Genomic DNA, 14,310 nt, shown 5'->3' with positions numbered 1-14,310 from the left:
ATCAATGTCGAAAGATAAAGAATGGAAAAAGATCATTGAATTATAGATGGTTTGTTTTTTGCGGTTAAACTATCATTTGCATATACTTTTATTATATTTCAATATTGCTTTATTTATTTATATTTTTATTTTAGGGTCGTGTTCGTAATAAGGCTGTCAAGAAAGCTGCACGTGTTATCATTGAGAAATATTATCCTCGCCTTACCAACGATTTTCAGGTAAACAAACGCGTATGCGAGCAAGTTGCTATTATTTCATCAAAGCGTCTTCGTAATAAGATCGCTGGATTTCTTACTCATCTCATGACAAGAATTGAAAAAGTATGTATTATGCGTCTTTGATTGAACATCTTAAAAATAAATTACAACTTCAAATGTTCGTTTTTTCCATATCATTTTGCATATTACTTGTTCTTTTTATAATTATTGTTTTAGGGTCCAGTTCATGGCATCTCATTGAAAATGCAAGAAGAGGAACGTGAAAAACGTGATAACTATTGCCCAGAAGTGTCCGAGGTGAAAACCGAAGGCATTGAAGTTGATAAGACAACCATGAACATGTTGCACCAAATTGGAATGGGACGCATTCCAGGTGTCGTACGCACTTTGCCTGTAACTGATTTAAGACGCAAGAAGGGAGCAGCTCCATCAAAAAATAACGCACAACGTACAACAAAAGCAGCACAAAACAAGCCTTCTCAAAACAAACCTGCACGTAAGTAGGTAGTTTCAAATTGATGTTGACCACATCGTATTTTTGAATATAAAACCCATCCAAAACATAAATGCGGTGGAATGAAGTCGATATTTTTTATTAAATCATTAATTGAATCACGCCTTTGAAAAATAACTCTTATAACACTTCGGTTTGTATGACAAATAGATCTCATTTTTTTATATGATTATACCAAATTTACGTACTGAAGCCGCTATTCAATCAAAATATCTAGAAATACAATTTTTAACAATTTAAATTTGTTAAAAGGAAAAATGTGATATATTGAAGAGAAATGATCTTTGAAACGAAAATATTTTCATTGCGTTAAAAAAGAAAAGAATATCTTTTTTTTTTTTTTTTTTTTAGGTGGAAAATTTGTGACTGATTTAACATGCTTTTATTCCGCAAATGGTACTTATAAACCACCTCACAAATCTTTATAAAACAAAGAAATAATTAAAGAGAGTGCGATGTTTTTCTATTTTAAGAAGAATGATATGTGGAAAAATCGGTATTTATTTATCAGCCTCCCATTCAGATGTATCAGCTCCATCCTCAGCACCATCTGATGAAAAATCTGTTTCAAATTCATAATCTTATTCAGAAGATTCTTCTTCATGTTGCATTTCAGCTTCAGCCTCTTCTTCCTCTTCTTCTGGCCCAAAAGCTTCATCCTTAAGAGCTTTGGATTCTTCATCACTGTATTTCATAACATTCGACACAAAAATGGAAAAATCAACTTTTCGATTTCTGAAAAACAAAAATGAATAGATATATTCTTGCATTCTATTAATTCTTACTCCATGTGAAGGCATGAACTTACGAAGCGAAGCCCACAATGCTCAAATATGATTTGTGCAAGCGCCTGTGATTGGATCTGAAAAAGTGAGAAATAACATTTCATGAAAAAAAGACAATAAAAAGTGAAAATAAAAACCCACAAAATGCTCGGAATGATTGACGGTCTTGTGTGTGAATCCATTCTCACTCAAAGAAGAATATGCTTTCCATTGATCAGAGTGAATTTCTGTTCCGGGACGAAAATATTTTTATATTAACCGAATTGATACAGAGGCAGATCTGTTGGACATTGGATAAACAAATGGGTGATTCTTTTTGAAAAGTCACAAATGTTTGATTTCCAAATAAATCAAAATTTTCAAATTTTGCTCAAATTTCTTTTAACATGCACCAAACTCCACTAATATGGAATCCATTATTGAAAAATTGTATTTCATGCATTCAAGTGAAGATATGTGAATGTGAAAAGAAATTTGAGCAAAATATGAAGATTAACATTATTTTCAAAAAAAATGTTCGTTTGCGACTTTTCGAAAAAAATATCACATATTTATCTTTATTTTTTTGGATAATTCCTTTTGTTTTATTTTCAAATGAAATATAAGTTTAATATTTACATCAATTTTCTGTTCCCGCTCACTTAACTTCACCAAAATGGAAATAATAGCATAATTTTTGTTTTGATATCCATTGCAGTGAACTTAAGTGAGAGAGAACAAAAAAAAAATGAATGAAAATATGAAAGAAGTATTTTATAAGAAAACAAATCAAAAAGAAGTTTTCTAAAAAAAAATGAGTCATATGTTTCTTTGTGGCTGTTTACATTCAAAATTGGTTTCCTGAATGACCCAGAGATAATTTTTATGTCAGAATCTCAATTATGGAAACAATTATTTCACATGCAAATATTATTTATTATTTATTCAAATGAACGAAATACAAAAATACGTTTTTCAAAAAAAAAACTGAAAATTTTTGATCTTCCTTCCATCAGTTGTATCTGTGACTGTCAATGGAGTCAATATCTGGAAGGGAAGTGTTATTTATTTTAATTTTGAAACAAAGCGAAGTAAAAAGAATAAAATATAATGAATATATCAACAAATATTAATTAATATTAAGAAATCCCAAATAATCAGATAAAAAAATATTTTTTTCACAAAAACCAAATCTGACATGGATTTTCAATTATTGACAGACATGACAAAATTTTTTTATTTGACACAAATATTTAAAATTTTGAAACAATTATGAGACATTTCTCATTGTTTAATAGTGATGTGCAAAACCCGCACAATTGCATAAACCCGCACACTCGGGTTTAAATGAAAGTTTGAGAATATCTTATTACGAAATTGCATCTGATTTGGTTGTTGATTCATTTCTTGAAAAGAACAAAAGCATTAAAAATATTTACTGTTCAAAAAGGATCATCTTTTGTTTTTTGTTAAAAGTTCTCGTTCAATTTTTTTTTTTTCTTTCATTATCGACATTTAACCTGCAAAAATCAAAATTTTGTTTATCACAGTCTTTTATTGTATTATTCAATTCGAAAAACATATGAAATGATAAATTGTTTGTGAATATGCAAAAAAAAATGAGAATCTGCAAATAGGAATATTAGAACTTCGAAAATGTTAATTTCATTATTTTTATTCAAAAGTTACACGTCTGAATTCTTGAATCGAAAGTTTATTTCCTTAAAACTGAAAAACAATTATATCAAAAAAGATGAACAATTAATTGAAAAATTGAAACATGCTCGAATAAATAATTGTGACAGTGATTCAAAAAATATATGTTTCAATTTGAATAACATCAAATTACAAAGAACAAACAGTTTTCATTTTCTTGATAAGTTTCAGAGCGGATAATGGTTTTTATCCCTAAAAATAAATATTAATTTCGAGAGTTTAATTATTTTAGGCCTTTATTCAAATATGAATTAAAATTGCTTTTCACAATTAATCTTTATAATATAAACAATTATTCGACAATTTGTGTAATAAATATAATCAAAAAGAAACGTTTGTTTATTTATCCATTATCTTATCAATTTTTTATTGAATAATGTGTTCATTTATTCTATATTTGCTCTCGTGTCCCGCTAGAAATCATTGAAATTTATTCTCGATCCACCGAATAGAAAATTCAATCTATAATGACGTGTTGTTTGAACAAAAAAGGAAAATCGTTCAAAAACAGAAAGTGAATACTTTTTCTTTTATGGAAATTCGGATTCATAAAAACAAAAAACAAAAACCGAACACATTTACGTTGCAGATTGAATCAAAGGTCTGATTTTATTTTAAATATTCAAATTTTTTGAAACAAAAGCGCTCATTCATTTTTACAACTTGTCATGTTCAATATAGTCCTTTTATGATTTCTTTTTAGACTATCCGTCCTCAAATAAGAAATTTTATCGTTTGACAGTTGACTGTTTGAGCGCATGTTAAAAGGTTTGTGAAATACTTTTATATTGTTTTGACTATTCTTTGTAATGATTTTTTATTGTTCTTGTAGCATTTATTTTCGAATGTCAAGTTATTTTCAATTTTTCTGAAGTAATAATTTTTCAAAAAAAAAAAAGGAATTGTGAAGAATTCATGTGTGAAAAAAAAACTGAATTTATATTCTTTAAAAAAACGTTAATTAATAATTCTTTCGTTTTTTTCATTTGATTTCTTTTTCGACTTCTTCATCGTCAGAGTCAGTAAATACAACGTACAGGTCAGAATATTTATTCGTCATGGTTTTGATTGATCGTGTCGAGTACAATTTTGGTTTGTCGCCTCTGTCCATTGTTTGACTGATCATTTCACTTATTTCTTCTTCATTATATAACTAATCAAAATCTTTCTCACTTTCATCACGATATCTCTTTTTTTTCATTTTCGTTTTTCTGATATTTGATTTTGATTTTTTTGAAGTTGGTTCTAAAGAATCGTGACTGGAATATGAGGACGTTTCAGAACTATTCAATTCGGAAAGGCTTTCATCAGAGCAACTTGACGAATGATCAAAGGAATGAACTCTTTTGTTTTTTGAACGTCGAAACAAAGGCACATCCAACACATTGTCCTCCCCTTCTTGAGAATCTGTAGGCTCTGTTTCATCTTCCATAGGGTGTGCATCATTGATAATTTTTGTTTGAGTTTGTGTATTGCATTTTTCGAAACATGTATTTTCAGAAGTTTCTTTATTTGAAAGATACTCACTCTTTTCACAATCTGAACGCTTTTCGCTTCCCACTTTGTCTTCGTTGTTTGTTTGCTGTTGTAATTCTTTATCTAACGTTTTTGATTCCTTTTCTTTTTCATGAAACTCCCATTCATTCAGAAACTCCTTTGTTGTGATGCATTTGCCCGAAATCGACCAGCGTTTCGTCCTTTTTGAAGGCTTCACTTCAGGTGGTAAAGAATCAAGAGTTTTGTCGAGAACATGTTTGATCGAAAATGATGTTATGCCAGCCTCAAAAAACCCGTGTCTTATTATCTTTGGAGCAAGAGCATATTAAGCGCAATCTGTTATGGCTCGAACAAAAGGAAAGAATTCTTTTTTCATTCTTTTGATTGATGGCTCATTTCTGACTTTTTTGAGATGGTGTTTAAGGATAGCGTTTGGTCCAAGATCAAGCGGTTGTAAAATGTGAGATGTGTGGGCAGGAATCACAAATACATCAACATTTTCTGAAGCAAATTGTTGCCACAGTTTTTAATTCTGCCTTGAAGAATGACCATCTAGTATTATGAGTGCTGGTGGAACATCATTGGATTCTTCTTTCAACTTGAAGTCATTTTTCTCTGACGAACAAGATTCTTCATAGATTGATTCATGTATCTGAGATTCAGTATACTGCCACCAATTGCATTCTTCCCATTTGTCATCATTCAACAAGATACCAAAAGAACTCAACTTGTCTTCTGGAAATGAAGAAACAAAATCTTCGCATAAATCATTTGTTGTTCCATCTGTATTAATTTGTTGATCATTTGAAGGCAAAATGTGTTGAGAATGCTGAGATGAAACGTCCAAATTCAATAATTGATGTTCAATGGATTCGCATTGAGTTGTAATTGAAGTAATTGTTGATTTTTGGTCTTCAGACTTCGGAGTTGAAACGCCATCATAAACTTGGCGACTTGACATTTTGTGCGTTTCAGTGAAATTGGAATCCGAAAATAATTCATCATCTTTTAAGTTTTTTTCATTTCGCGAAATAATTTGCTGTGATTCTTGAGTCAGTGATGGATATTGTTCCGAAAAATTTTCCGCTTTTGTATTTGAAGTTAATTCCTTTTGTATTCTTTCATTGATAAATGTTTTCCTTGACTGTTCTAATTCTTGTTCTTTGTTAGTTTTTCTATTTCCAGTTTTTTGTTCTTGCTTTTCTTGAAGATATCGATTCATTTTAATCACATTTTTGCGTTGCTTTTGAATATGTGGTAATATATTTGTTAACATTATTTCTTCAAATAACTCCTTTGTCATCCAACCTTTTTTTGATGAGTGCAAAATAAAACTTTCATCACTCCATTGTTCCTTTATTTCTTTTTCATATTAAAAAGGAAATAGAAGATGCGTCGGAAGATGACATCCATCAGCCTTGACAATCAAAAGAAGTGTGAGGTGATGAAGAGGAGGTATTCTTAATGAAGGAATGAATGAGCATTTATTCGATACAACTCTTAAGTTTTCTCTTTTATCTGAAGATTGACAGCTGGTTTCATCCAACTGAAAAATTAATGAAGGATGGTATTTTTTTCTTTGCATCATTGAACGTGGGTGAATCAAAAACGAAAAAATATTGCTTTTTAAAGAAGCTCGAAGACGAGCATGATCGAGTCGAATGGAATGAATGGTTTTCAATTGCTTATGTATGGAAAGAAAACCATACACCCATCTTATGCTTGGCATTTCTATGTAAATTGCAGACTTTTCAGACATTTGTATTCTGAAACTCCTTGCCTGAAAAAAGTTAATTAACAGAAAAAAATAAATAATCTATAACAAACCAGTTTCGGAATGTCTTTAATTGTTGGCTGAGTTACAGAATCATCCCAATAAAGAAAAATTTCTTCCAACCTTTCTTCTTCTTCTGTAGATAAGTATCTTGGCCTTCCATTTATTCCAGCTAATTCTCCTTTTAATCTCATCCTTACAGCTCTTTGTTGACAATAATAACTATTGCGTTGAGATTTGTTGATGATTATCTTTTCTTTTTTCATTTCATCCATATTAGAAATTTGATAATTGAGTATTGAAATCGATATTTTAAAGATACTATATAAAGATATGGGAAAACCAACCATGAAAGAATCGACAAATTTTGAAAATATATTATTTAAAATCAATTTTAGATAATTTTTTGTATTTGAAATGTGAAGTCAATTCCAATGTGACTTTTCTTTTTAATGAACAGAATAGTGCGGGTTTGTGCATATGTGAGGGTTTATGCACACACCATAATATCAATTTATTTTAACAAAAAATACCTTTTATTTATTAATATCGAGAAAAAAGTTATGATAACAAAAAATAATTACTAAAATTGACAATGGTAAACACATTCTTTCACATTAATGTCTTCTTCAAAAAGAACTTATTTTGGTTTTGCTTTTTTCCATGAAAATAATTTCGCTTTATTTCATTTTTGTTCAATCCTCAAAAAACTGAATTTACAAAATAATTTCATTAAAGAATTAGTGATTTTGAAAAACAGTTATTCAAAGAAAAAAATACAATTTGTTATTAATATCGCAATGAAAAATGACAAACATTTATTCTGAAAATAGATTCTTTTCATAATTTATTATGGGTACATGAATTTAATTATTGTGTAATTTCAAATGGAACAACAACCTGATCCACGAGTAACTCATCTTGTTCGAACCGTCATGAGAGCATTTTATGATTCGGAATATGTAGTGGTGATGGAAGCTCTTTTAAGATCAAATAGGTTACATTTTTGTGTTTCTATAAAATCTTGATATTGATGAATTAATTTTTGTTAAGAATACGAGAGGAAAGACTCGTTGACATGCTTCATTTTTCTCCTAAACAGACAAGTAGAATCCTGAATCAACTTCGATCTGATCAACTTATTCGTTGTGAAGAAAATGTTGCTGAACGAGGAACTGGTCTTGGAACTGGAAACATTTATTGGATTGATTATAGACTTTTTATTGATAGCGTTAAATATCATATTACAGCAATGCGTTTGAGCTTATCTGCAGACAAAAAGGATAATACATGCGTTTATCCGTATTATTGCCCCAAATGCCGTAGGAAATATGATGCTTTAGCTGCCCAAAGGCATGTAGACATAGAAACAAAAGATTTCTTATGTTGTTTTTGCAATGTTGAATTAAATGAAGTTGAAGCATCAGAACCTTCAATCACTTCACCATCATCTACACCATCTCCAACACCTACCCCATCTCCTTTGACAACTTCTTCAGTATCTCCTCCAAGCGGAAGCGATGGCTCAACATCTTCATCACCAACTAATCCACTTCAACGACTAAACGAGGCACTTGCACCAATCAGTCGTCTCCTGATTGAAATTGATGAATTAGCAAAAGCTGCAAAAGAACTTGAACAAGAAGGAGAAGATCAAATGCCATACGATCCTTTTGCTCCTCCAACTAAATGAACTTTCATGAAAAAATTGTATTAATTAATAAATTCAAAATATTTCATTTTTATTCATTTTTTGTTTAATTTTAACGTTATCTTTAAATTAAAAATTAAAAGTATTCTTTTGATTATGTCATAAAAGAAGATTCTTAACAATTACAATTTTTATTTTAAAAAAATGTTAAACTGAAATATCCTTATGAAAGAAATTCAGAAAGCGTTGTTCCAAGTTATTCAAATAATAATTCTATTGTCATTTCATTATTTCTCATTTATTCCAGACAATTGCCATTTCCATAATGAATAATATATTGCTGGACACAAAATTACCTTCCATAAACATATAAATTTATTTTGCAACAATTACAGACTTATTTTGTTAAAAAAAGTGATAACAAGTTGGATAGGTCTCAAGATTTTCAAACAAAAGAATACGATACAGACATACATTTCATCAATTCAAATAAAAATAAATATTTGATGTAAAACTCAATATTTTCATTTTTTTGAAAGAAAACAGTTTTCAAAATATTGAATAAGCAAATCAATACAGGTGTTTGATTTTGCTAAAAAGTTTGTTATTTCATGCATAATTCACTGGAAGGCAACGAAAACACGAAAAGTCACTTCGAATTATTTGCATTTCCATGAGATTGCACCACTACAGAACAAAATAGAGCGTCAAGAAGTTGAGTAACAACTTCTTCATCTTTCAAAGAATACGTAACATAAAAACAGAACAAAATCAAGTTTAAGAATAAAACAAAAAATTGCTCACCAGAATCTGCAATCCTTTCGCGTTGAACCGAATCACAGTTAACATTGAAAAATGAAAAAGAGTTGCAATATAACAATAGTATGATATGATATCAATACGAGCTTGACTCATAATAATTTTTATTTTCAAAGGTTGTTGTTGAGCTTGTCCATTATCCGTCTTTTGAGCCAAAACTTGGAATAATTCAAAAAAATGAACTCCATTCTGAAAAAGCATTGAACTAACAGCAGATAGGCATATAGTTCCATTTTCTGGTTTAAGGTCATAACCTTGTTTTTTTATTCAAGAAAAAGTTCAATTCATCGAAAATTTTAAAATAAAAAGGTTTGATCGAACCCTTCACATTTAACATCCAAAGATAAAGCTATGGGTGGAAAAAGTGTAAAACGATGGAATTCGTCCAACCAATTATTCCAGCAGAGCAAATCGAGAAACTTGAAAGGTATATTTGATAACGATTTATTTAAGAGAAGTTGAAAAGTCGTTTTTGAATTTTTTAAAAGCATTCTTGAAAAATGTGTTTCGCGCCCAAATCAAGCACTTGATGAATATGAAGTTTACGATTTCCTTGAAGTCCTCGAACTTCCAACACCTCCACGTATTTTTATACCAGCTGGAACAGATCCATCTAAGATTGGAGAAATGCTGCCAAAGGGAGTTGAAAAGTTTGTTGCAAAAGTTGTTGTTGATGGCCTGACTCATAAAACCGAAGCAAAAGGTGTATTGTTTAATGTTACACCAGCAGATGCTGATAAGGCATGGAATGATTTTACATCCCGCTTTCCACCTGAAAAGTATAAAGGAACATTATTTGTTCAAATGCTCCCAATGAAAGGTTCTCTTGGAGACGAAATTCTGATTTCTCTTTTCCAAGATCATGACTTTGGTCCAATGATTGCACTTGGATTTGGAGGTACCCTTGTTGAGGAATTGAAAGAACAAATGAAGCCGAATCGTGCAAATCTATTTCTTCCATCAAATATGAACTTGGACGAAAATCGTAAATTATTGGAAAATCTTCCACTTGTTCGTATTTTGACTGGTGTTGCACGTGGAACAAAGAAGAGATTAGAATTGGATGTTTTAATAAATCAACTTAAAAAACTTCAATGGGCTTCGTCATATTTCTCTGTTTTTAATCGAAATTCGAAATACAGTTTGGAAGAGCTTGAAGTTAATCCAGCAACTGTTCACGATGGACATTTAATTGCTTTGGATGGTGTTCTCCGAGCTAAAAGATTGACGTTCAGACATGGAAGCGGCAACTCTTCATCTTCAACTACACCTTCAGCATGCTGTGAATGTGGCTCAAAAGCCGCTTTATCAGCAGAAGAAATTGCAGCGCTTCCGCTTTCTATGATCCCCAAGCCTTTGGGCAAGATTGAGAAAATGCTTCATCCGAAATCTGTTATGATTGCTGGAGCTTCGGGAAAGCGTCGAGATAATCCTGGTTCAATTATGGCACGAAAGGCAAGAGAAAACGGATCAATTCCACTGGAATCGATATATCTTCTGCATCCAGCTGAGAAAGTGGTTGAAGGATGCACATGCTACAAGACAATGAATGAAGTGCTGGAGAAGAGAGGAGGAGAGCCAGTTGATCTGTTGATTGTGGCTGTTGGCGCAGGATCTGCAAAGAAGCTCTGCGAAGAATCATTTGACATGCATGCAGCAGAGTCGATGCTGATTGTCACAGCAGGGTTTGCGGAGACGGAGACAGGAGGAGCAATCCAGCACGAGATGGAGCAGAAACTCAACACGCTCAACATGACACCTGAGAAACGACCTGTTATATGCGGTCCGAATACTCTCGGGTTCACATCCAAAGGATCCATCGATACCCTTTTCACTCCGCAGTACAAGAGCTCTTCTGGAGTATTGACGATGAAGGAAAGCGAAGGTGGTCTTGTTCCTGATGCAGTGTTTGATGCACCTGCTGAAGAAAAAGCAAAGAAGATGCCGTATTTAGGTGCAGAGAATGTTGTTATCATTTCTCAAAGTGGAGCGCAGCTTATTTCTCGCTCGTCTGATCTGGTTGGCATTATTAATCCGTGCATGTCTGTGTCTGTGGGAAACCAGCTTGATTTGTCCGTGACAGACTTCCTGGAGTATGTTATCATGGACATCAAGAATTCAAGAGAGCATCCCGATGGAAGTGCAAAATCTCGCTATGATGGCGCCTCTGCAATTGGACTCTACATCGAAGGCTTCAATCAAGGAGAAGGGCGCCGCCTGATTAAGCTGCTGCACATGGCAGCAGAACTGAGCATTATTGTGGTTGTGTACAAATCTGGCCGAACAGCCCAGGGAAAAGACGCTGCAAAAGGCCACACTGCCTCAATGGCTGGTGATTATGACATGTTCTCGTTCCTCATTCGCTCTGCTGGACGAGGCGCTGTTGTGTGCGATTCGTTTGAGGAATACGAACAGATTTTGATGTGCTGTGCTCTGATGCCTTCATTCTCAGCTCTGCGACGACCGATGACAAAGGCGGCAGGCGTTGGGATGGTGAGCAATGCAGGATATGAAAAGTGCTGCTTGGCAGACCATCTCTTTAGAGGCAACCCATCGTCTATTGCACTTACCCAATGGTCTCCAGAAACCTCCGCCAAGATAGAAGAGTTATTTGTCAGTGCTGGTCTGAAGGGTGTTATTGATATTTCGCCTGTGTTGGATGTGACTCCGATGCTACCTGAGAATAGATGGTGCGACCTCTGCGAGATTATGTTGTCAGACGCTGGCTGTGATGCAGCAGTGCTTGCAACTGTTCCAGAGTCAATTCAGTTCAAAGTCAGAGAGAAAGGACCAGGCCACCCCGAAGATGTCGATGCTCCTGGCGGTTTTATTGATAGAATTGTTGCGTTGAAAGAAAAGTTCGGAAAGGAGAAGCCGTTTGTTGTGTCGATTGAGTCAGGCAACTTGTATCGCCATGTCACCTCTGAGCTTATTGCACGTGGCATTCCGGTGTTCCGCCGTGCAGACGCTGCTGCTCGTGCTGTTGGAAAGATCATCATTGCAATGCGTGGAGAAGTGTTGTAAATGAAAAGCAAAGATATTAATTTCGCAGCATTCTAAGAGAATCAGAACTTGAAGCTTGTCAAAAATTTGGTGCATTCACTTTAATTTTTATAAATCTGTTAGAAGTGTTTTCTATTAAAAGAGAAGAGAATAAAGCATTTGCAGTCTCGCCTTCGTTCCGAGGCTCAATTGCTTTTGTTTTTTTGATGTTAGTTACGTTTCTCACATTAGTTTTTATCAACATTGAAACAATCATTTTTTCTTTGTTACAAAAAATGTGAAGTGCTTTTGAATTCTACAATCCCACAAGCAGATATCAAAAAAAAAAAAAATGAAAACAAACTGAAATGAAAGCAAAACCATGGAAAGTTGAAATGAATAAAACGTTCAAGTTCGAGCTGGATTGAAATGAGATCTCATTTGGTCTTTCTCTCTTTTCTCTCTTTCCCACATCTTTTCTTCATCATCTCCATATTTTTCATTGAAATGTTTTCCCCTTCCTCTCTTCTCTTCTTCTCGTCTTTGATTCCACTTTCTCTCCTCTTCTCTTTCATCATCCCTCTTCTCATAATCTTGACGTGGATCATGCTGCCTTCTTGCAGCACAATATGAACACGAATCGCATGAGCTATACGATGACGTAGTTGGAGAAGAATAGCAGCTCGAACAATATGACGATGATGACTGCGAAGAGCGATACGTTGGCTGATCATCTTCATAATTGGATTCATCATGAATGCCATGGCGATAATGATGCCGATGATGATGCTCTGATCCTCGAGAATGTGTGCTCGGGGAAGAGTAATAATCACGCTTATATTGTTCTTTCGAGCGTCTGTTTTGTTCTTGTTCTTCCATATCCTTCATGACCCTTGCGCTTTCTGCTTTTTCAGTCGATGAATAAGCACGAGAAGATTTCGGAGTGGCAGATACTGCTCTTTCACGATTTGCATTCGGAGCAACTGGTTGAGGAGTTCTTGCTGAAGTGAGACGCCGAAGGGGAATTGATCTTCCACCACCTAATTGTTAAAAGCAATTATTATTTATATATATTTATGTGAAAAAATTAGACAAACTTGTTTGCACAGATTTCAAAGAATCAGCCAGAAGTTCGTCATATTTCTTTTTCAAATCTTCCAACTCTTCCTCTCGTTCATGCAGCCTTTGCGTGAGTTGAGTATTGAGAAAGCGCGTATCTTTTATTTTGTCTGCCATTTGTTCCATTGAAAGTTCACCTTGTCTCTCTCTTGCATGGGCTTGAACACTTTGTGCCACCATCTTTTTGTGAAGTTCATTAAGTTCTGTTACAACACGACTTTTATCATGTGCTAAATAGTCACACTTAGGCGTTCAACAAAAGTTGTTAAAATCATATCAAATGTATTATAAAAAAACGATTTTTAAAATTTGAATAAAAATTTTAAACCTCACTGTTCAGGGACTTGTTTTCTTGTCTAAGCTTTTTAACTTCAGCTTCCAACGAATTTACAGTGTCGGTTGCAAGTAATAATTCTCCAACAAGTCTTTCAACCAGTGGAACTGAGTCGATTCCAAGAGGCTCGTAAAACCTAAAAAGAGGTTAACAATCGAATTAAAAATATCTAATATAAAATATACTTATATACACACTTCATGGCCTCCAAACGTTTTTTTAAAGTTACAAAACGCTCCATTTTTTATTTTTTGAAATAGTTAATTTAAGATAATGGTTGAACTTTGATCGGATTCAACAATAAAATCAACATGGTTTGAATTTCATTTAGCACGCGCTATTTCCAGACTTTTTTATTTTCTTATGAATTCTTGATGATGCTACAACTTGTCATCGCGTTATTTTCTTTATATCATTTCAGGCAGACGCTGGAAACGTTATCTTTATTATCTTGATGGTTATTGTGTTTATCATCGCCGTTCTCGCAATTATTGGATACTGTGCACGTAGAAAGAATGGAGGAAGCGCATCTTCTGGAACTTCTGCAGGTGAAGCAGCAACACAAATCTAAGTCTCAATCTTGGCTGTAACGCATTTCTCAACTTCTTTTCTTTGAATCTTTCTGAGAGATCAATCCCTGAGATAGGAGGATTTTATTTTATTAATGCCATAGCACAGTTATTATTTTTATTACAACCCTCATAAAGGTCGAATATTTTTTTATTTGCAGTATTTTTTTCTGCTTTTCAGGGAAGTCAAAATTCTTTACTGTAAATTCACCCTTTTATAAATTTATTGTTTAAAAACTTGAACCATGAAATCAATTATAATTTTTTCCTTTTTAACAAAAAGAAAAAAGAGTCAATTTAATATGTGGGGAAGATCGTAATAATGAAGTTTGAATTTCGATTATTTCGGAGAT

The 14,310-nt window shown here is 33.2% G+C and overlaps 4 protein-coding genes across 4 annotated transcripts; 3 read left to right on the top strand and 1 right to left on the bottom strand.

Moving 5' to 3' along the window:
- The first annotated feature begins 21 nt into the window (after positions 1 to 21).
- Positions 22 to 965, top strand: MONOS_6203 (putative 40S ribosomal protein S17-1). Its single transcript, XM_067876418.1, has 3 exons — positions 22 to 49; positions 135 to 320; positions 435 to 965. Exons 1-3 carry the CDS (start codon positions 47 to 49, stop codon positions 720 to 722), a joined length of 477 nt encoding a protein of 158 aa, XP_067731027.1. The 5' UTR covers positions 22 to 46; the 3' UTR covers positions 723 to 965.
- A 6,405-nt stretch (positions 966 to 7,370) lies between these two features.
- Positions 7,371 to 8,301, top strand: MONOS_6204 (Transcription initiation factor TFIIE alpha subunit; the record flags this gene model as incomplete). Its single annotated transcript, XM_067876419.1, has 2 exons — positions 7,371 to 7,480; positions 7,537 to 8,301. 2 exons carry the CDS (start codon positions 7,371 to 7,373, stop codon positions 8,174 to 8,176), a joined length of 750 nt encoding a protein of 249 aa, XP_067731026.1. The 3' UTR covers positions 8,177 to 8,301.
- Positions 8,302 to 9,306: 1,005 nt separating this feature from the next.
- MONOS_6205 (putative CoA binding domain containing protein) lies at positions 9,307 to 12,249 on the top strand. Its single transcript, XM_067876420.1, has 2 exons — positions 9,307 to 9,380; positions 9,442 to 12,249. Exons 1-2 carry the CDS (start codon positions 9,328 to 9,330, stop codon positions 11,975 to 11,977), a joined length of 2,589 nt encoding a protein of 862 aa, XP_067731025.1. The 5' UTR covers positions 9,307 to 9,327; the 3' UTR covers positions 11,978 to 12,249.
- A 94-nt stretch (positions 12,250 to 12,343) lies between these two features.
- On the bottom strand, positions 12,344 to 13,629 carry MONOS_6206 (putative centrosomal protein; the record flags this gene model as incomplete). The annotated part of the gene is made up of 4 exons (XM_067876421.1): positions 12,344 to 12,975; positions 13,033 to 13,297; positions 13,383 to 13,524; positions 13,586 to 13,629. The coding sequence occupies 4 exons, from the start codon at positions 13,627 to 13,629 to the stop codon at positions 12,344 to 12,346; spliced, it is 1,083 nt and encodes a 360-aa protein (XP_067731024.1).
- Positions 13,630 to 14,310: the final 681 nt, after the last annotated feature.

This window comes from Monocercomonoides exilis (assembly GCF_001643675.1).
Source record: "Monocercomonoides exilis strain PA203 chromosome Unknown scaffold12-1864167, whole genome shotgun sequence".
In the NCBI taxonomy this organism is placed as follows: Eukaryota; Preaxostyla; order Oxymonadida; family Polymastigidae; genus Monocercomonoides; species Monocercomonoides exilis.
Note: the sequence above shows the minus strand (reverse complement) of the source record. Positions and strands in the feature narration are given on the sequence as shown.

Coding starts and splice junctions, on each gene's coding strand:
- MONOS_6203 (XM_067876418.1), top strand. Junction 321..434: donor TCATGACAAGAATTGAAAAA/GTATGTATTATG, acceptor TTATTGTTTTAG/GGTCCAGTTCATGGCATCTC.
- MONOS_6205 (XM_067876420.1), top strand. CDS start 9,328: ATGGAATTCGTCCAACCAATTATTCCAGCAGAGCAAATCGAGAAACTT. Junction 9,381..9,441: donor CAAATCGAGAAACTTGAAAG/GTATATTTGATA, acceptor ATTTTTTAAAAG/CATTCTTGAAAAATGTGTTT.